The sequence below is a fragment of the Lupinus angustifolius genome, chromosome LG05, assembly GCF_001865875.1.
Source record: "Lupinus angustifolius cultivar Tanjil chromosome LG05, LupAngTanjil_v1.0, whole genome shotgun sequence".
In the NCBI taxonomy this organism is placed as follows: domain Eukaryota; kingdom Viridiplantae; phylum Streptophyta; class Magnoliopsida; order Fabales; family Fabaceae; genus Lupinus; species Lupinus angustifolius.
The window spans coordinates 23015549-23039036 of NC_032013.1; the positions used below are offsets into that span (position 1 = coordinate 23015549).

The following is a 23488-nucleotide window of genomic DNA, read 5'->3' on the forward strand; positions in this document are numbered from 1 at the left end:
AAGCACATCTCTCGATAAATATTACTCATATGTCCATGATGAACATTAGGGTCCTTACACCATTTCACCACCATTTGACCACAATATGTAAGAACCACTAGTTGGAGTAATATTCCAGTGTGATACCAATGTGAAATTTAGAACATCATTTTCTAGACAAGTTTATTGCCAACACCTCCACTGAATAAGATTCTGAAGCGAAATTGTCAACATCTATTCCACATCTTATATAAGGAAGATTCAACTTGAATCGATTTTTTCTTGGTGGATCTCACTTTCTCCCCATAGAATTATTATACACCCAAAAGTGAAAATCAAAAAACAAAAAATACCAGACAATAAATTTAAAAAAAGCAAAAACAATTAATAAAAATCAAAGAAAGTTGCTTCATATATTTATATATCATATGATCCTGATCATCACACATGCATCTTTTATATATAATAATCACAATCATAATCATCGCTGCAACTCCATCATACGCGAAAAGTCCGCGAAGCACACAAACCCATCCCCGTTTCTATCAACACTCTCTATCATGCGCCGACACTCCTCTAACGTGCACCGCTCATCTCCGATCGCCTGAAAAACCCTTAACAACTCCTCCGCCGAGATCCTCCCGTCGTGATCGGTGTCGAAGACGGCGAAAGCCTCCATCAACTCATCCGGACTCTCAACCGACCCGGAACCGAATCCAACTCGGTTCATCAACGCCTCAACCGTTATACACCCTTCCCCGTCGAACTCCACCTCGCTCAGCATCATCGCCACTTCTGGCGCCGCCGTGAGCCGAGTCAACAGCGCCTCGAGCTCGTTCCGCGAAACGACGCCGTCGTTGTCGCGGTCTATGAAACGGAAGGCGTTGGAGAGGTCGAAGTGGAGGTCGCCGGAGATGGCTGTCCACTCGTCAGAAACGTCGGGGAGAACACTTGTCGGAGTTTGGGAACCGGTTGCTCCGGTTTCCGTCTTATGTATGGAGCCTTCAGAGGAAGAGGATAAGGATCCGGACCCGAATGAAGGTGGATCGGATCTTGAAACAGTGGAACGGTTTTTCTTTGAACGGAATAACCGTTTTGGACTGAGTTTCAATTTCTTGGGGTTGAGGCTGTTGATGAGCTTCATTTGTGAGGGAATAAGGAGAGAGAAAGTGAGTGAAGGAAATGAGAGGGAAGGAAGGGTTTGAGGGGAAAGAGGGAGGAAGGTTGAAGGGTTAAATGGAGGTTTACATGTCCAGCTGCAAGGGAGCTTCCACGAAGTTTCCTAGGAGATCATGGAGGGATTGAAAAAGAGGTTCAGTATTTATAATCATTTAAATTAATTTAGAATATAATATTTAGTGTAAAAATTTATATATATTTAAAATATTATTTATTATTCATTTACATTATTTTTTATTTCTTGAAGAGTCAATAATAATGATTAAATATGAATATCGTCATTATTTTACAAACAAATATATTTGCAAATGACAATAAGCATAAAGAATAAGATACAACTTTGTTTAATCTCACACATGATTTTCTTTAAAATATAGTATACATGAGAACCAAGTCTAAATATAGAAGCAATTGTTTCTTTATTATTTTTTTTATTCGTTGTAAAATGCCTCAAAAATTATACTAACACAAATTCTAAGGTATTTAAATATACAAAAGAACAAATTATACTAACACATCTTAATAAATTGATTACTCCATACTTATGTAATTTATTCTTATTGCATTGGGTATTATTTCTGTATGAATAACGCATAAAGGATAAATGTAATATTGTAGTGTAAAAAATTATTACACTTTCTAACCATGGACATAAAGTCATATTATAATCAATTATTTCATTTCATCATTAAAAAAATCAATTGATCAATAAATGAATTAATTAAAAAGTGTAATATTTATGGACCCAAAATATACATAGTGAATATATTATTCATCATTCATTTGTATTATTTTATTATATGTAAAACTAATTAATTATTAAAAATAAATGATTGGAGATATAATAATAATATGAAAAACTCTTATATCATTAATGCATACATTTTTGGGTGTTTATTAAATGGGAAATGGGTATTCCACATTAATGTATTTTTTAATGGGGTGGAAATGTGAGATGTGTTTACTTTTGAAATTAGTGATTGGAGTGTGTGGTGGGTATCTGATTGTTGAATTAGGTGGGGAGACTTTTGACCACTTAACCTTTTGTACATTCTCTGAGTTCCTTGTACGTTGGGTTAAAAAAAAAGGAATTTGGGAAAGTTGTTTTTAGTAAAAGTTATACTTCTCTTCTTTTTTGAAAATGTTAGTCTCAGTTCTCAGGAGCAAGAAGTCCAAAAAAAATAGCAAATTTGTATGGGAAATAGTTTTTATTTGGAAATAATTTTTTAATGTATAGTTACCTCAATCTAATTTCTGAATATCAATTTTTAAGGCCACGGCTAATACAATGCAGAACTGTTTAATGTTTGAAGTACCAATTACTTATGATTTACTTATGTTTCTATGTAATTGCCTCTCAAGTTATAAACACATGCCAATGTATGTAACTAATATAGTTTAACCCACCCACATACACTATTTTTCTTGTTTTTCATATATATTATTTATCTACTTAAATTAGAACAATTTATCATTACTTGATATATGTGATCGGTAGTTGTTATCAATTATGTTAAATCATATAAATTGTTTTCATTTTCGATTACAATTATCTATTTTCCTTTAATCTAAAACTTAAAACTTTGAGCTTTTAGTGATTTCCAATAAACACTTGGCTAATCCAGCCTTTTCATTCTTGGGTTTTATAGAATTGCAAACTATTGTAACTTGGTTGTGGGTGTAAAATCTAAAAAACTTCCAAGTCTCACATAGAAGAGTTTTGAAAGAAAATAACTCTCAAGTCCTACATTAGAGAGACTAAGGATATGGAAAAAATCACATGTTATAAATAGAAGCCTCTTATCTTCATATTTTCTTGTCCCAAGTTGAATGTGTTTTCATTCAACTTTTTCTTTCTCCCTCATATTTCCCCCGGTGCATTTCCGACAAACTTTTCCCCCTTTTTCCTTGGCACAGGCAGCCAAATTGTGAGAATTTCGAGAACTGACCCCGATAGTCAGTATTGAGAGAAAAGAATTGGCACATGTAGCCATATTGTGGGCATTTCGAGAACTGACACTGTAGTCAATATTGAGGAAAAAGAATTGGCACAGGTGATCATATTATGGGCATTTCGAGAACTGACAATGGTAATCACATTGTGAGAAAAGAATTGTCACTGATAACCATATTATGGTGGGTGTATTCGAGATCGGTTCTTACAATGCAGTAAGAATTCGATAACAGAGATTTGAGCTGTTTTATCCTAGAGACGACGTGGTTGATAGTCTGCTTGCACATTTTTTGCAATGCCACGAAACGTCTTAAAGAGAGCGACCTGATCGTGACTCAGTCAGTAAGTATTATTTCGTGCCATTTAGAATTGTTGCAAGCTACGATAACAACAATTTTAAGACGTTTCTACTGCAATCGCATTCGTAGATAATATTACTGGAACGAACAATTATGACCTTTAACAAACCATTTCGGTTTGATGGGACAAATTTCAAACGTTAGCAACATAAGATGAATTTTTTCCTCACTGTGAGAAAAGTTGTACACGTTTTGAAAATCAATGTCCTAATGTTGCTAGAGAAAGCTAAAAAAGGATAAACTAGCTATTAATATAGCTCTCTGGAATGAAAATGATTACTTTTATGAATTTCATTCTGAATGAGTTGTCAGGTGATCAATATAATTACTACAAACTATATATGTCTGTCAAATTAACTTGGTATGCACTTGAGAAATAAAGAAATATGATATTGAGGAGGTTAAGATAAAAATATATATGATGTTACCGGTACCTCAAGTATCAAATGACTGATAATAAATCAGTAGAGTCTCAGTCCTATGAGATATATAGAATTGCTCATAAAATCATTTATGATGATATGACCCTAGAGAGTTAAACTCACAGAGCCTATGTATGTGTATTCGTTGGGTATGATGTAAACATCAAAACGTACAAGTTTTACGACCTTAACGCAAAAGTGATCATTGAGTCTAACGATGTTGACTTCAATGAAGAGAAATTCCTTCCTAAATTGAGGAATAGTGTGGGCACATCAACTAGTCACATACTTGTGATTAGAGATAATGATAGAAAATGAAAGGTTTGAAATAGAACCTAGAAGAAGTAAGAGAGCAATAATTGTTAAAGAGTATAAACCTGATTATATGGTCTATATATTAGAGGATAATTCATCAACTCTTTAAGAAGTTTTGACTTCTTTGGATGTTGATTTGTGGCGAGAAGCCATAAATGATGAGATGGACTATCTAGAGTCTAACAAGAAATAGAATATGTTAGCTCAATCCACTATGGAAGTTGAGATGATAGCATTAGCAACAGTTAATGAAGAAGCAAGTAGGCTGAGAAGCTTGCTTGCAGCGATTTCTCTATGGGAAAACATATACAACTATGTTGATCCATTGTGATAGTATCGCGACTATTGCAAAAATTGAGAACCGCTTTTATAACAGTAAGAAACGACAAATTCGTCGTAAGCACAACACCATTAGAGAGTTATTCTCTACAGAAGTTGTTAGAGTGGATCATGTACACACTGAGATAACTTAGCAGATCCTTTGACGAAAAGATTAGCTAGAGAGAAAGTCCATAATACTACTAAGAGTAGAGACTATTGTCCTTAGAACGAGGATCACTCATGATGGTAACCCGACCTAACTGATTGGAGATCCCAAGAAATAGGTTGAATAAGTAATAACAAGTTGTGAAGTGTTATGAAAATGAACATGCTTCCTGTAGCATATGTAAGGATGAGTTAAACTCTTAATGAGATCTATACTCCAATTGGAGTGGAGTACCTAGGCTACATGACTACTCTTGATAGACTCACATATGAGAATGTGGAAGTGATGGTCGCTTCCTATGAAATTTTGGGGCATAAATTTCTAAAGCATTCACTATACTGGGATAGATGTGCATGACATTTAATGCACATGCTTTACAGAATATACATTTGAAAAGGTTGTGTGTGGTTTGATGCCAGAGATAGAGTTCAAAACTATGAGTCACTCTAGTAAAATATGAATTTTATTCACTATGTGAAGGTTCAAGTCGCATGACACCTTTGTTTATGCACAATCTTATTGAGACCACAAACAATTCTCGAAAATCGTTTTTTAATTTCAAGTGGGGGATTGTTGAAACTTAGTTGTGAGTGTGAAATCTAAAAAACTTCCAAGTCCCACATAGAAGAGTTTTGAAAGAAAACAACTCTCAAGTCCCACATTAGAGAGACTAGGAACATGGAAAAAATCACATGTTATAAATAGAAGTCTCTTATCTTCATATTTTATTGCCCCAAGTTGAATGTGTTTTCATTCAACTTTTTCTTTCTCCCTCATATTTCCGCCGATGCATTTCCGACAAACTTCTCCCCTTTTCTTTCTATGGCACTAAGACTTGGCACAGACAGTCAAATTGTGAGAATTTTGAGAACTGATCCTGGTAGTCAGTATTGAGGGAAAAGAATTGGCACATGTAGTCATATTATGGGCATTTCGAGAACTGATATTGGTAGTCAATATTGAGGGAAAAGAATTGGCATAGGTGACCATATTGTGGACATTTCGAGAACTAACATCGGTGGTCAGATTGTGAGAAAAGAATTGGCACTGATAGCCATATTGTGGTGGGTGTATTAAAGATCGGTTCTTACAGTGTAGTAACAATTCAATAACAGAGATTTGAACTGTTTAATCTTGGGGACGGCGTGGTTGATAGTCTGCTTGCACATTTTTGGTAGTGCCACGAAAAGTCTTAAAGAGAGCGACCTGGTCGTGACTCAGCCAATAAGTATTATTTCATGTCATTTAGAATTGTTGCAAGCTATGGTAATAACATAATGTAATGAGCTTCTGTTTTTGGTTCCTGTTTGGTGGGTTTAAAAGGGTAGAAATAGTTTCGATCTCCGTTTGTCCAACTTGGATCTTAATTTTATTGCTCATAATGTGCATCAAGACTTTAGGGAGTGACGTCAGTTGGGTAACGATGGTTTCACAACATGAATTCATTGTTGTCTTTCAAAAGTAGGACAAGTTAAAGTTAAAGTGGATGGTAGCTGCATCAAAAACACAAGTGTTATAGGTGGAAGTGGTGCTCTTTGAAACCATGTAGGCCAATGGTCAGTTGGTTTTTTAGCTAACTTTAATTTGGTGTTGGATCTCCTATTCTAGCAGAGCTTATGGCTATCAGTTAAGGTTTGAGATTGGCTTGGAATTTGGGATTTAAGCAAGTTGTTTTGGAATTTGATTGTCTCGAAGCTGTCCAAATTATTTTGGAAGATATCCATATTCGACTTCACCAATTTTTGACAGTTGTCTCTGATGTTTGTCCTTGGCTTTCTTGCAACTGACTTGTTGAGATTAACTTGTTGTTCATAAGGCTAACCAAGTGGCTGACTACGTATCAAGACTTGGATCATATTCATTGGAGATGTTCATAACCTAGGACATGGCTCATTCTGCTTGTCATTACTATCTTGCTCAAGATCTTTTTCATGTCACTTTGTTTTTTCTTCCTTTTCGTCTTTGTTTTGGTTTGATTTCCAATATACCAAAAAAATAAATGCTTGATTAAGTTGGACCATCTGAATTTATTGTCTCATTAACTGAAATATGAAATAATATAAGTTTAATGATTTAAAATAATTTATTTAAAAATAATTTAAAATATGTATCATTAAAAATTTTAAGGACATATATCATATTATTTATCTAATAGTGGACCTTGAGAGGATCTAGTTTTTATAACTTTAGTCAGACACTAATTGAGATTATTGGCACCAAAGGATTTGAGATTTTACTGTGATAAACATAATATAATATAATAATTCCATACAAATTTAGAAGATCTGACATGCACATGATGGATATAGTATAGTAATGAGGGAGAAGAAGGTTTGTTTGGCTTATGCATCATTTTTAATCATTGGCAAGCATATTCTAAATGATAAATTATGAAATACGCAAAAAAGTTAAAATAATCAAAAGGAGAGAGAATATGTTGGTTAGATATATAAATACCAATCATATACTTTTTGCGTCGAACTCTGTGCACCGAACGTCTGATTTTTAAAGAATATTGTCAAGGAGATCATATATTCCAACTTTTTGTACCACTCAATATATTATCAACTCTGACTGATTAAAAAAATTATTTGAGTTAAAATTATAATTATTTAATATTTTTTGATAAATTATATTTCTTGGCACATAAAATGATACAAAGTGATAGGACAACAAATATGTTCTCATTATTAACGATAAAAATTGAATAATGTTGTATCATCGGTTAAGAGCATGGTGAAAAATTGTATTTTCTATATAAAAAAAAGTACATTGTAGTGAAAAATAAATACTTGAAGTTGCAAAGAAATTTAACGGATGGTTTTAATACTGTAAGTTCATGTATTAATTTTCTGTAATGTATTATATAAGGAATTAAATAATTCAATATATATATATATATATATATATATATATATATATATATTTCGACTTAAACAATAATTTGGTTTGAATTTGTATATGGAAAAAATCATAGCTGAAAGAGCTACCCTTAAAAATAGTTGCAATTGTACTTGATTCAAATAAGATTGGTTTTAAAAATAATAATTGTGACTAGATAACAAAAATAAAAAAATTCAATGATCAAAAGATAAAATAACATAACAAGAATTGTTGATGGTGGAATCTGGGACACAATAATGAATAAAGGGTGATGTTAATAAGTATTAATCCTAAAGGCATCATTAAAAAAATTAAAAATAAAACTTTATCAACAAAGTTGATGTTCAAAACTTCAAACATATATAAAAATAATAAATTTAATTTTTTAACGTTGAGTTCTTAATTTTTATATTTAATAAATGCTGAACTTGTTTACGGAAACCCATAAATTAATAAATGCTACAAAATATGCTTTGGGAAATTTTTGTGGTCAAATTAATACTGCACTGCAGTCGTCCTTACTATTGATCCATGCATTTTGCGGTACTATAAAAGATATTTTTCACATTTTTGAGTAAAGAATCTTTCAGCCCGATTGTCCCTCTCAATGCTCTAAAAAATTGAATCTTTAAAATTTTAGTCATTCCAATAATCTAGTACGACCTTGTACAACTAAACGAACATATTGTTCGACTTCTTGGGACATGCATTGCGATAGTGTAGGCAGCGGAGAGTGCGGAAAAAGAAAAAAATGCCCCATTCCTCACGCAACCTTTCTTTTAATTAATTCGTTTTGAAATAATTATCAAAAAGAGAAGAAATATATATTTGAAATATAATTAATTTTATTAAAATTCCATCAAATTTGCATCGATGCTTAATTCATGTTTTTGAACATTATTCGTGGACCACTACTGATTGTGGTGGACACGTTTGTGATTTTAGACTCTCATTCCACCATTTCCACCGAGCATGGCACAATACTAAAGAAATGAAAATCGAATATCTATGCTGGCTGTATTGTTAGCTTTCTATTGATAAATTAATGTGTCTTGGTCTAACTAAAAAGGGTTTACTTTCCATTTAGTTGGATTTGAATTTTGGAGGGAAAAAAGAGAAATGGAATGCTTGAGAGTCATATCGCAAATTTGTTCCATGACTCACAAGTCATTCATTTCTCTTCATTCCCCTCCAAAATCTAACTCCTAAACTAACCCTAAATCTACACGAAAACGTTTATGTTTTGAGTCTAATATCTATGCACTAACAGCTAGTGTAAAGATTTATACACAATACATCATTTACCCTTGAATTTCTTTAATTTCTTTGAAAAGTTACGTTAATGATAATTGAAAATGAACAGTAAATGATACATTTATTGGAAAAGTAATGCATATAAGATGGGAGAAGTATGAAAATATTTCGTTGTTTTATTTATGAGGGAAAAGATGTATTTATACAGGTGTTGGCATGTTGCTTGTAACATACGCAACTGAATAAAATGCTAAAAGGAATCTAAAACTAACTTAACTAAAATAACAGATTTTTTAATAAGCATGTCAAAATAAAGTGTTCTACTACAATCCATTTTTCTAGAAGAAAACATATGGCTGCCCAAGGAGAGGAAAAGTCCTTGGTGCACCAATCTGATTTTTGCTAATGCGCCATGCGCCATATCTGATGCGTCATGTGCCATGTCTGATGCATCTTGGTGCGCCATGACTAATGCATCTTGGTGCGCCAATCTCTGGCTCAGCTGATGCGCTAAGCCTGATGCGGCATCCTCGGTCAAGGCCAATATTCCTGATGCATCAACCTTAGTCAGGACCAACATTCCTGATGCATCATTCTGGTGCAGCATCCTCGGTCAATATGAACATTTTGGCTGCATCATAAACATGACAATATTTAATATGATATATTCATCAACATTATATAAAGTTCGTAGACTATTTATGTATATATCATTTTCTCTTTATGTTTTATTTAATGGTGAGCTAGATGAATAAAATGATACAAAATTAATTATATACTATTTTGTGTTATATATCACATTATTTATGATGCAAGATAATTTGTAGATTAATTTTAAAGGAGAAAGTAATATATAATTACCTTTTGACGCACACATAATTCATCATTTCATCCTGTAATCACTTTATATTTGACTTATTGGCACCCATTCTCTTTTGTTAATGACCGTAACATATATATATACATTGTCAGTATAAATATTTATACACAGAAAATATATTATCTATCATTTATTTGTATTATTTTTTGAATAATCAATCATAAAAAACATGAATGATAAATAATGCAACGATAATCTATAAAACTCATGCACGCCTGGTGCATTCATTTTTCTATTTTTCATAATTGCTTATACATTTTCAATCACAGGCATATAATTCTATGAACTAATGGTTTCTTCTCATCAACTTGCATTTATAATTAGATTTGTGTCGACAAAAACTGAGGTATTTTAGTAGTCCTGGCCTAGAAAGTACTATATACACCATTGAATGCATGCACAAACCAAAGAGGTGTGTGTCCCCATTCTCCTTTTGTGCGAGGCAGATATGATAAACTCCACAAGGGTTTGTCCATTCCACTACCCTTAAATGGGGCAGGTCCACGAAAACCAGGGACAAATAACTTATAAAGTGGTTTATATCATATCATATTATTAACTTTAAGATCATATGTTGGTGTTTGTTTCCTTTTGTTGTAAGTTTAGTTTAAAATATATATGATTGGTCGCTTGACATAATTCTTTTCTATATAATAGCAATAAAGTTTTCAATTTATTTCTCTTATATATAATAGATGCCTGATGAAGGAAGCTTCTTGTGAATTTATTATAAAATATAAGGTTAGATTAAAAGTGAGCTGCGGAAAAAGGTACATGACACAAAACTTTATCAAATATGTCATATTTATAATTATTTCAATAGTACCGAGATTTCATGTATGAGTTATGCACGCTTATTCTAATGAATAGTTGGTTCAAAGTTTGTCTACCAATTTCTATTCGGAATAAGTGGAACCCATAACTTATTAAGTAATGGTTCAAATCGTAAGATACCATTATCTGAAACCATGATATTTCCATATTTGTGAGATTTCTTATATTTTGAAAATGGTGGGGGATTGTGAAAGATATTTCCAAAATATCTAAATTCACTAATAGGTATGTTGGGGATGTTTGAAATATGTTACTATATGAAGTCTCACATTGCCTAGAATTAGAATAGAGTATAATATCAATGTTATATATTGGACTCAAGTTCCTTGTTATAATGTGCACCAGATATAAGCACCAAATATGAACACCCCATGGGCAGGTAGGCCCATAGGTGTGCTAGGATTTGTAATCATTATTCTCTAATAATATCTTGGTAGCCGTTCAGCGCTCCCGGGGACGTATGCACAATTAGCCGAACCCCGTTAACAAATTCTCTTGTTTCTTCTCTTCTATTTATTCTATGCACATTATTTGATTGCTTGTGGCCAACGTTGCGTAATAATCGCTTCCGTTGCACCAACAATTTGTATCAGAGCCGATGGTTCGGCTGGGACATGGTGGACTAAGGGGGAGCGGACCGGAAAGTGTGTGGTACCCACACTCGAGGGGGAGATTATTGGGTTTATTCAAGTGTGAAGTCCCACATTGGACATGCGTGGAGGAGTGAAAGAGTTTATAAGTAGGAAAGACCCATGGAACTAATGTCTTAAGGTTTTGGGTCAAGATGTGGTGTCAAACCCACTTCTATACTTCTTTCACTTAGCCCATGGAGGAATGTTGGTAACTCATGGATGAAGATCTCCTAACAAGTGGTATCAAAGCCAATTGGTAGATGACTCTTAACCCAGACGTCGGATAATGGCTAAAGAGAATGAATGTGTGATGGCTAGACAAGGTGCATCAAAGGTAATGGCAAAGATAGATTAGATGAGTTGAAGGAGAAGGAAACATGGCGGAACTGTGGTGTGGACGATATATGTTGATCCGGAACCCCAAATGCTCATGTAGTGGGTTAAGATCAAGGTGGAGATAAGGACTTTTGATGTAGGGTGTAACATAGGCATTGGCTTTGATGCAAGTTGTAACACAAGCATTGGTAGAGATGCACGGGTGTGACATGGGCATTAGCTTGGATGCAAGGATGTGACACAAACATTAGTTAGCATTGACGCAAGGTGTGTGTTATGGGTATACTTCTTATGGTGGAGTATGATAGTTCTTTTGGACTAGGATTGTCGGAGTAGACAATAGTGGTAGCGGTTGAAGCTTTCCAAGGAAGCTCCAAGGTTTAGTTTGACTGAATATTGAAGAGGACGATTGTTGGTGAACTTTTGTGTAGAGGTTCCAATATATCGAAAGACTTCCTAGCAATAGGTGGCTAGGCGGCGTGTTCCATTTGATGGCGGTACAGGAAGCTGCACTATAAGTTTGGAGAGCTAGGTTCTTGATAACATCGTCAATGATACTCAGAAGGTCTATGTTGTATGGGAGCAATTAAAGAGAATTAGGCATTGAACAAGGTGGAGTCATATATTCGCTAAGGTGGAGATTCTTGTGTAGATTTCCTAAGGAGCGAGATATTCGTCTATTTCAATCAAGGTGGAGATTGTTGGGGATGTTTGAAATATGTTATTATATGAAGTCCCACAATGCCTAGAATTATAATATAGGAGAATATCAATGTTATACATTGGACTCAAGTCCCTTGTTATAATGTGCACCAGATATAAGCACCAAATAGGAATACCTCATGGGCAGGTAGGCTCATGGGTGTGCTAGGGTTTGTAATCCTTATTATCTAATAATATCTTGGTAGCCGCTCAGCGCTCCCGGGGACGTATGCACAATTGGCCGAACCCCGTTAACAAATTCTCTTGTTTCTTCTCTTCTATTTATTCTATGACATTATTTGATTGTTTGTGGTCAACGCTGTGCAACGATCGCTTCCACTACACCAACAAGGTATATACATATCGTGGATGATTTATGAAAGAAGATGTTGTTTGACATAATGGTCCAAGTACTTTTATCACTTGATAAATCATCCATGATATGTATATACTTATTGTTGAATTCCGATATTTTGGAAATATCTTTCACAATCTCCCACCATTTTCAAAATATAAGAAACTCATAAATCTGGAAATATCATGGTTTCAGATAATAGTATCTTACGATTTGAACCATTACTTAGTAAGTTATGGGTTCTACTTATTCTGAATAGAAATTGGTAGACAAGCTTTGAACCAACTATTCATTAGAATAAGCGTGCACAACTCACAAATGAAATCTCGGTACTATTGAAAAAATTATAAATATGACACATTTTATAAGGTCTTGTGTCATGTACCCTTTTCATGAGAATTTGAGAGTCAAGCCTTTAACTCTATGAAGCGGCTCAACTTCATTCTCATATAGGTAGACTATATCATAAATGCACCCATAATATACATTCTAGCAAATTCTTGCTATATGTCCATTAAGAGTAAAACTCAAACTTCCAACCTTTTACTTATGGTCCAAGTACTTTTATCACTTGGGATTTGTCTATAGTCAAGTACTTGCAATCACTCTAATAGTATTTTCCATCATTGAACTCAAGACTTGATGCTACTCAAGTGTAAGTTGAGTTAACACTATTGGTGATCAATTAGACATGGGCTTGAGTCTCATCCCAAATGATGTTTTCAACACCATATCTTTTGTCAGACCTTTCGTCAAAGGATCTACAAGATTCTTTTCAGTTCTTACGAACACTATGAAGATAACTCCATTTGCAATTAATTCTTTTATATAGCTATGTCTCAAACCAATATGTCTCAATTTTCCATTATACACTTGGCTGTAGGCTTTTGATAGCATAGACTGACTATCACAATGTATAGATATTGGTGTCATTGGCTTTGGCCAAATAGGTATGTCATACAATAAGTTTCTTATCCATTCAGCTTCTTTACTACCTACAGCCAGAGCAATAAATTCTGCAGCCATGGTGGAGTAGGCTATGCAAGTTTGTTTCTTTGAACTCCAAGAAACTACACCTCCACCAAGGTTGAAGATCCATCCACTTGTGGAAGCATGATCTTCAACATAAGTTACTTAACTAGCATCTGTGTATCCTTCCAAAATTGATGGATATCCATTATAGGTTAAATTATAGTTAATTGTTCCTTTCAAGTATTTCAATACTCTATTAACAGCATGTCAGTGTTCTTTACTCGGATTATTTGTATACCTACCTAATCTACCAACAACAAACACTATATCAGGTCTAGTACAAGTCATGGCATACATCAGACATCCAATTATCTTTGAATATTCTAGTTGTGCCACTGGACAACCTTTATGTGGTTATAAGCTAACATTTTGATCAAATAGGGTAGAAACACTTTTGCAATCAAAACGATCAAATTTCTTTAGCACTTTCTCAATATAGTGAGATTGGGACAAACCAATATTCTCACTATCTCTTATGATTTTAATACCTAAAATCACATCCGCTTCACATAAATCTTTCATATCAAAGTTTTTGGATAAGAAAGTTTTAGTCTTTTCTACCTCATTTAAATCAGTACCAAATATTAACATATCACCCACATATAAAGAAATTATAACACCTTTTTCATTTTGAAATTTACTATAAACACACATGTCAGATTCATTTAATTTGTATCAAGTGGCAAGCACAACTTTGTCAAATTTTTTGTGTCATTGTTTGGGTGCTTGTTTTAACCCAAATAAAGACTTATTCAATTTACACACTTTGTGTTGTTGTTCTTTGACAACAAACCCTTCAGGTTGTTTCATGTACACCTCTTCATCTAATTCTCCATTGAGAAAAACAATTTTAACATTCATTTGATGAATTACTAACTTATAGATGGAAGCTAATGCTAAAAGCACTCTAATGGATGCAATTCATGCAACAGGTGCGTAGGTATCAAAGTAGGCAATACCTTCTTTTTGTGTAAATCCTCTTGCAACAAGTCTAGCCTTAAATTTATCAATGGTACAATGAACTTTCATTTTCTTCTTAAAGATCCATTTACAACCTATTGGTTCGGATCCTAGTGGAAGATCAACTAGTTCCAAGTTTTATTTCTCATAATTGAGTCTATTTCATATTGGATAGCTTCTTTCCAAAAGGCATAATCTTGAGACTTTATTGCCTCATCATATGTTTATGGATCACTTTCTAAATTATAGCAAATTGGTTCATAACTATTGATGGAATTGTTTGTTCCTTCAACGAGGAACATAAAGAAGTCTGATCCATAATTTTTCTCTTTTCAGATCCTTTTACTTCTTCTAGTTGTTGAACTTTCCAAATTATCTTTATTGGATACATTTTTTTCTAGACTTTTCATATTATAATGAATAATGTTTTTGGGATTTTGAATTGAGGTAAATCTATTTTCTTGAAAAATTGCATCTCTTGACTCAATCATTGTGTTAATAGGATATGAGTCATTCGATTCAATAACCATGAATCTATATGCTTTGCTATTTTCAGCGTAGCTCAGAAATATACATTCAATTCCTCTTTCACCCAATTTCTTTCTTTTTGGTTCAAAAACTTTTACAATTGCTCTACAACCCCAAACTTTTAAATAGTTTAGATTGGGATTTCTTTTCATCTAGAGTTCATATGGGATTACCTTGTTCCTTTTATTATGAACTCTATTTAATATATAACATGCAGTTAACATGGTTTCACCCCAATAACCTTTTGACAAACTAGAATAGGATAACATGGCATTTACCATTTCTTCTAATACTATATTTTTCCTTTCTGCTATTCCATTCTATTGTGTGGATTATGGTGCAGATGTTTGATACACAATACTAGTAGACTCAAAATAATTAGGATAATAAAACTCTCCACCCCTATCACTTCTAAAACATTTAATGAAAGTTTCATGTTGAAGTTCTACTTGTGCTTTAAATTTTTTAAATTTATCTAAAACTTCATCCTTAGAGTGCATTAGATAAATATAACATAATCTAGTACAATCATCAATGAATGTAACAAAATATTTTTTGCCACCAATGGTGGGCCAACCATGTAAATCACATACATCAGAATGAATTAAATCTCGCACCTTAGAACTTCTTTCTATTCTTTTAAAAGGTTGTCTTGTGATTTTAGTTAACATGTAAGTTGTGCATGAATTTAAATTTTTGTCTAGAGTAGGGATTAATTTTGATTTCATCATATCATCCAATTTTCTAAAATTAACATGTCCTAGTCGCATATGCCATAAATCAGAAGACTCAACAATATAAGCAGATATCATATCATCATTTTATTAACAACATTACACTTGAATTTATTCTCACAAAAATTACTCTTCCTTTTCTTTCTTTTGTTGTCATTATCATTGAGATTATCATGAGACTTATTAAAATCTCGTTTTCTTTTCCTGGAAATTTTACTTGAGCTTCCTTCCTCCATCACATGGACCTTTTCATGAACATTTTGAATTTTAGTATTATCTTGTTTTTGATACTCTTCTTCTAAACGAAGGTGATTACCCAATTGCTCAAGAGATATGTCTTCTTTCTTATGCTTCATGGCTCTTTTGAAATCATTCCAAGAATAAGGGAGTTTGTCTATTATGGAGGATACAATAAAGATTTCATCCATATGCATGTTATGTTGTTTATAGTTATTAAGAATACGTTCAATTTCATACATTTGTTCCATAACAGATCTATTGTCTACCATTTTATAACTATTGAAATGAGAAATAAGAAACTTCTTACTTGTTGTGTCATCTTGCATGTATCTTGATTCTAATTTCTCCCATAGATCTTTTGCAGAATGACAACTTTGATAAATATCGAACAAGGAGTCTGACATACCGTTGAGGATGTGGCCCATGCATATATAGTCATCATTGTCCCATTTTTGTCTCTCTCTTGTTTCTACAATTGTTTCATCTTCCTTCTCTAATGGTCTGGTGGTGTTAAGAACATATACCACTTTTAAAGTAGTAAGAATGAATTTCATCTTCTTTTGCCAGCGGATAAAATTGTCTCCATCATATTTTTCCAATTTCACAAAATCAGAAGTCATTTCTTTGAGTGATACAACCATTAATAAAAAATGAACCTAAAGATTGTGAGAAAAACTTGATTGATGGGAAGATGTTGCATCACTTGAACAAAGAAATGGTTGATGGATATGCACGTAAAATATCCAAAGCGTGTGTTACTATACTAACCTTTAGGTTCGATTCGCCCCCACCAATTTATGTATATTGTATGCAAATGGGATGAACAGCAAATCTCCTTCCGTATACTTTGGAAAAGCTTGATATGTTTTGCACAAACACAACAAGCGTATCTTTCAATAATAGTTTACAAACTTATGTTTCCTACACTTCTCTCATGCATTAGAGAAATGAAAGATTATTTCTTAGGTATGAAAAATCGGATGATCGATTATGCATTCAAGTGTCTCTCTATTTATAGAGAATTTCATATCACTTGGTGGAAAGACACTTTTTGGGATTCTGCAGTAATGTACGAATAACTATATACTAAAATGTTTCATATTTAATTTGAAGATGTGCTGAAAGCCTAGCGGTAGGCACACTCTGGCAAGTGGCTATTCCTCGGTTTGAGTCCCAACAAATGCATTCCTTCATTTTTATTTCTACGCATTAAATAAAAACGTGAACTAAAAATGTCCACACGTGGGATCAACCCCACAACCAGGAATTTAAAGCCCAGACATGACCATTATGCCAAACATCTTTAATAAATCATCTACGATATGTATATACCTATTGGTGATTTCAAATATTTTGGAAATATCTTTCACACTAAATAGATATTTTAATTTTTTTGTCCCTAAATACTTCTCCTTTTTACTTAATATGATGGCACTTTATTGTAAATAAAAAGATTTTAAGTAATGAAGAAGTTGACTTATTAGTGTAAGACTCATTCGATTCACATATACTATACCAGGTTAAATGTTTATATTATATTTAGAGTAATACTTGTTAAGAATGTTATAATGATAAACATACATTTTAAAATGGTGTAAATTTTTATTGCAAAATGATGTTTTATTGGAGTAAAAAACTTGGTGGAAAGTGGAAAAATGTGATTCATATAAATTTTTTAGCATAAACTTACTTTTTTTTATAGCAAAACTGAAAAAAATTGGTTACTACTTATGAATGGGCATATGATAAGATAGTGCAATTTCCCCTCATACCCTCACCTCAAATCATCATTATTGCCACCAAACACTATCATTATGTTTTATGTCTTATTATGTTCTTATCATATCATGACTTCTAATTAAACACTCCTTAATTGACTAAAATGCCAAGCTTATGTAGCTAAATATCACTACTAGTATGTATACTACATTTCTTTTACCGTGGACTTGAAACTTCTGTAAACAAAATATTAACTTGGTTTTTTTAAAAATGTCATTACAAGTTTATATTGATAAATCCCATTTTGAAAGTTCACATTCCTACATCTCATTTGCATGTTCACATATTTGTTTCTCATTAATGAATAAATGGAAAATAAGAGAAAAAACAACGGTGGTTAAATATAAAAAGTAGAGTATCAAATAAAAAAACACCACCAAAATATTTAAATAATGTCGTATAGTGTGGACCATGGAATAAATTCGATTTTTGACATGAGATGCGATCTGATCATTTTTTTTCTCTCAATTGGGTCAATAACGTACATTTGTGGATTATAATCACCGTGACTTAAGCTCATAATCATGATTCTTTCTTCATAAAGATAGGCATGTCATTAGAACAACCATTAAAAATCTTGAAGTTAGTTATTCTAAGTGAAATTAGTTATTTTTTTGTTGAAGTTAGTTATCTTGAAAAAACCAAGAAAACTATGGGGAAATGAGATGATAAAGAAATAACAACTCAATGTTTTGTCAATGCTTATGATAGAGCATTATGACATTGTTCGATCTATGTAATCAACCTTAACTAACGAGATAAATGTTTGATTATTATTGTTAGTTGTTTCAAATTTTGAAAATAATATTTTCTATTTTCCAAATAGTGAAATGATTTTTTTTACTGAATCAGCTAAACTTAGAAGGTAGTTATTGACTTTAAGATGAAACTTTAATAATTGTGCATGGAGTGAAATCTGAATAAATCACTAGTGATAATAATTTGCACGTGAAGTCATTCAAATTCATGCTTAAGAAAGGCAACAAAAAAGTTAGACAATATCTATGTTCACGATATGAAGATCCTTCAAAATAGAGAAACCCAAAGATCACTAATGTGGAACTCCAAGGATCTTAACTTTGATGTCAATACTTCTAACCCCATCAATAACCAAAGAGAATCTTAAATAGTAGAAACTCAAATGTTCAATCTTGATATTGAAGTTTAGTGTAAAAGTTGAGTGATTATTGTAATTTAATAACCAAATGGTGTTAGGTAATCTCAAAGACAACCATAATAAGTGAGAAGTGATACGACTCAACTCGGATATAGCCGGAGAATGCAATGAAAACCAAGTCTTTAGTTCTAATGTTTTCCAGTACTAAAGGGAAGACGAAAAATGAAATGAAAAAATGAAAAGGACTACATTTATTAACTTTGCCAATGTTCATGACTTATTTGGAAAAAAAGAAGTTACAAGACTTACTTGAAAGTCAAAAACAGCTTAAAGGATCAATCTAGTTTTGCGTGTAATACAAGTAAGAAATATAAATTAGCTTTTCCCTATTATCTACAATGTTGAATAGGATCAGAAAATACTAAAGAAGTAACAGAAAAATAATCAATCTATGTAATGTAATTAACTATCAACATAGCTATGATCCTTATCCAAATCTGCACCAGAATGTTCCATGGAATCGTACTGTGATGTTTCAGTTAAGGGCTTAGTTGGTATTGATTCATCATCTCCACATTCAGAAGTAGAACTAGCAGCATCCATCTTTTCAGGACATTCAATTTGAACACATTCAGCAACTTCATTGTTGTAATTTTCCAAATCATGACTCCTATGTGAAGTTGTTAAATCTTCTCTTTTCACAACATTAAAGACAATCCCATTATGGATCCTTTCGGGTTGCAAAAGATCACCTTCAGTTATCAGTATGCTAGATCCATTCACAACGTTGTTGCCCATTTGATCCGATTCTGTTTCTGAGTTCCTATCTTGTGCTGTGAGCCTGGGACTGTGATACTGAAAATCATAAGCCACTATACTTCTATTTAGTTCAGTATCGCCGTCTAGATTTTGGAGAAAGTCGATGAACATGTTAGCTGAAGCAGTTCTCATCAATGGTCCACCAGATCTGGTCCAAGTATTCAAATCAACACTTTCGGATTCACTGTCACTTCCATCGTGTATGCTGCGGTGGCTTTTCCAACTTTTACCGTTGGCTGCAATGGAACCAGTAACAACTTGGTGCAACGAGGAATTGACATCGTTAAGGTCTTCAAGGGATCCTGTCGAATTCTCTCGCGCTATGCAATTCCACGAAGGAATTCTTCTTGAAGCATTGAATCTGACAGCAGTGGACAAACCGTGAGAAGCAGAAGCAGCTCTCTCAGCACTTCTTCTGAGTCTTCTCATATGATTGAGAATTGCAACACACTCATCAAGTGCAAGCTCAATGCCGCAATTTGCTTTTATGGCTGAAAGCTTCTCCCAGGTGCATCTTCTCCCTTGGTTTGCTGCCTTTTGAAGCTCCCCATAAGAAGGGTTCTGTATAATTTTTGAGTACTGGAGGATGACATGGACAATACAAATGAGTTAATCACTAATCCTCGTATCATCCCTCGTAAAAGGTAAAAGGCAGCACAGTGCACCAGGCTCCCACTTAGTGGGGTCCGGGAAGGATGGATATACGCAACCTTATCCCACAAGCAGAGAGGTTGTTTCAAAAAAACGGTATATAAATAAATTCCTCACCCTTTTGAAGAAATGAAAGAATATGGAACATTCATCACAATGTTCTATTATGTTCACACATTGAAATTTCAACAAGTTTTGTAATCAAAAGCTTAATGTTTACCACTAGAACTTTTTCATTGAGTTAATATCTAATTGAAGTTATTCTTCCCCCTCAAAATAAATACTGAGCTATATTAAAACGTTCTCCGGACATACCTGAGCAAGGGTTGCAGGCATAACAACGGTTACATCACCTTCCCAGTCTTGAGCAAACAGCTTGGCAAGTCCACCTAATGGAAACCCAAGTTCCAGTATTTGATTACACCTATGTTTCACCTCCATCTCCACAAGATGAGCAAGCTACAAAATCAAACACCACGTTAGATGCAATTATTTGTACGAAAAGAGCATGCTGCAGTTTCAATAGTTTATTTGAAAAATGATCAATAGCCACAGTCAAAGGATACACTTGATAATAAGCAAATTAAGGCTGAATTGTGTGACTAAGCAGTTCACAAATGGTTTCTACATATTGGTGCCAGCATTGATTACAACGATAGAATACTAATTACAATGATATATCGTAAAACAACTCTTGAGATTGCTCCTAACTGAAACTACCATATAGTAAGGGGTAATATTCTGGTATGATAACAGGGTGCATGATAGTTCAGAGACACGGGCAGATAGAGAAAACACACTCAATTGCATTCATCAGTGAAGCACTAAAAAGCTAAAAGCATAGATACAACATATAAGAACATGTATATATGAAGGTACGTAAGACTATGAACTAAATTAGTTAGTCAAACGGTGAGGAACAATTTTACACATCGACTTACAATTCGGGAATGAAAAGGAGCACTATATGAGGTAAGATAAATTGTGTAAGCAAAAATTCATTTAAGAAAAAATTATATGCAATGACAATAAACAGAAACCTGCATATGAATGCATTGTGCATGAATTGAACAAAGGCCAAAGTCCATGAATGCATACCTTGGCAGCAAAATTGCCTCCATAGGTTCGTACAAATTCTTTCAATCTCAATAATGGTGCAATATGAGGGTTGGCCTGACTCACTATAAAATGATTGACATTGAACAGCTCTTTCAATTGCATCATAGGTAAATCAATCTCCAAGCTGCCATCCCTCCAACGGCGAACCGGTGTGGAGCCCTCCTCGGGACCCAAATTAAAAGGGGGATGGTAAGGAACAATCTCTCCACTTCTATCCTTTGCCATCAATTCCTGAGCCTCAAAAAGTCCGGGAAAGGCACAAGAGGCGGTGACTGCACTCCATATAACAACATGTGGCGAAGTCAGGTAGTTAAGACATCTAGGGGGTTCATGCTTCCTTGGGGAGCAAACTGTGATACCAAGAACCCTACCTGTCATGTCATAAGCTTCTTGAAATGTCAGGTTGCTTGTTAAATGCCTCAGCATCATTTGCAAATGTCCGATCTCATGAACAGCACCAAGTGTCGTGACCCTCTTCACAACTGTAAAAATCCCACCCATTTGATCGAAAAATTGTAACGAATGCCAAGAATCCTCGAAAAAACTTTGAAGCTCGGGCCAAGATCTAGTGGCAACAACAGCACACATAATCGACCCCACACTTGAACCAGCAATTATCCTAGGCAAGAGTTTATGTTCTACCAGTGTTTTAACTACACCGACATGAGAAGCTCCAAGAGAAGCACCCCCACTTAACAGTAACGCTGTCCTCCCGAAAGCGTGTCTAGTTTCATGCATAAAAGCAAGCTTTTCTTCCAATGATAGCTCCTCCGAAACAGAGTCACAGACCATTCTCAACTGGGTGGATACCTCATCGATATACTCCTTGATTAATTTAGGCACCTGGAGCCTACCTTTGTGAAGTTCAGGGTTACACATATTACCTAGATTTCTAACAAGATCGGCACGCATCCAAAATATTATATCTCTAAGAGACCCCTCTTGCCGACGGTGGCGAAGCTCTTGAAGCTTGTTCCTCACCAATTCCACATCATAAAAGTCCGATTCATTCAATCTCGGCGACTCTTTATCAAGCATCTTAGCTGCATGAGCCCACTCCTCATAGGTCAATGCAGTTCTCATCATGTTCCTCCAAAATTTCCTCCTATAAGCCATTTCGGCCCTAACCTTCACACTCGAGTATCGCTTTAACATGAATGCAACTATTGTCATCATTACCAATATCCCCTGAGGGTTTTTTGGGTGCAATGATGATATAATGGACCCCAAAATACCCTTAAACCTAAAGATGAGATTTAACAACAAATGAAACATTTGGTGCCTAAAATGTGACATAGATTTGCAGAAAAGAACCCTAAAAGCAACTACCCTACCAATAATACCAGAAGGGCCAATTGGAAAACGGTCCACACTAGCCTCATTGCTAATATGATCCATTCTACTTAGATAATAAAAAATTCAAACCTAAACCTAATACCCTCTCAAAATAAGAGATTAAATTAACCTATAAGATAATTGGTAATAGCAAGAACTATATACAATTTTCAATTGTTGTAATCAAAGTGTATACACAATATATGCTAAGCAAATGAGAGCAAAGAAAATGATTTACAATGAAATCTCATAAAATGAATACACTAGTGTGTGTAATTCAAAAGCTTATAATATAATTTCCCAACTAAAACTAAATTAAAACAACTAAACTTAAAAAAGATTATTATGGATCAGAAACAGTACAAGGGTTCATATGGAGAACTATGAACTCAACTCCAAATCAAATGCACATGAACTCTAAAAAAAGTAACAAAAGGAAAGATTTTTAACCAACCCCAGAAATCAAATCGTTAGAAAAAATCAAACTTTTTTGGAAAAGATGAAAGGAAATTTTTTTTGGTGTGAGTGAGAATGAAAATGGTAATGGGTTATTGGGATCTGGGAAGAGAAGATAATGTAACCGAGATGGTGACGCGGATTCTA

At 33.9% G+C, this 23488-nt stretch overlaps 2 protein-coding genes across 2 annotated transcripts; both read right to left on the reverse strand.

Moving 5' to 3' along the window:
- LOC109348191 (probable calcium-binding protein CML35) lies at positions 368-1274 on the reverse strand. Its single transcript, XM_019588468.1, has 2 exons — positions 1164-1274; positions 368-1133 (listed from the first exon to the last, which is right to left on the reverse strand). Exon 2 carries the CDS (start codon positions 1121-1123, stop codon positions 461-463), a length of 663 nt encoding a protein of 220 aa, XP_019444013.1. The 5' UTR covers positions 1124-1133; positions 1164-1274; the 3' UTR covers positions 368-460.
- On the reverse strand, positions 19212-23488 carry LOC109348192 (triacylglycerol lipase SDP1-like). Its single transcript, XM_019588469.1, has 3 exons — positions 21530-23488; positions 20747-20890; positions 19212-20359 (listed from the first exon to the last, which is right to left on the reverse strand). The coding sequence occupies exons 1-3, from the start codon at positions 22946-22948 to the stop codon at positions 19424-19426; spliced, it is 2499 nt and encodes an 832-aa protein (XP_019444014.1). The 5' UTR covers positions 22949-23488; the 3' UTR covers positions 19212-19423.

Excerpts from the sequence above, each read along its gene's own strand:
- LOC109348192 (XM_019588469.1), bottom strand. The coding sequence starts at position 22,948 with ATGGATCATATTAGCAATGAGGCTAGTGTGGACCGTTTTCCAATTGGC. Across the intron at positions 20,891-21,529 it reads GAGGCAATTTTGCTGCCAAG|CTTGCTCATCTTGTGGAGAT; the intron begins GTATGCATTCAT and ends TTGATTTTGTAG. Across the intron at positions 20,360-20,746 it reads TGCCTGCAACCCTTGCTCAG|TACTCAAAAATTATACAGAA; the intron begins GTATGTCCGGAG and ends GTCATCCTCCAG.
- LOC109348191 (XM_019588468.1), bottom strand. The coding sequence starts at position 1,123 with ATGAAGCTCATCAACAGCCTCAACCCCAAGAAATTGAAACTCAGTCCA.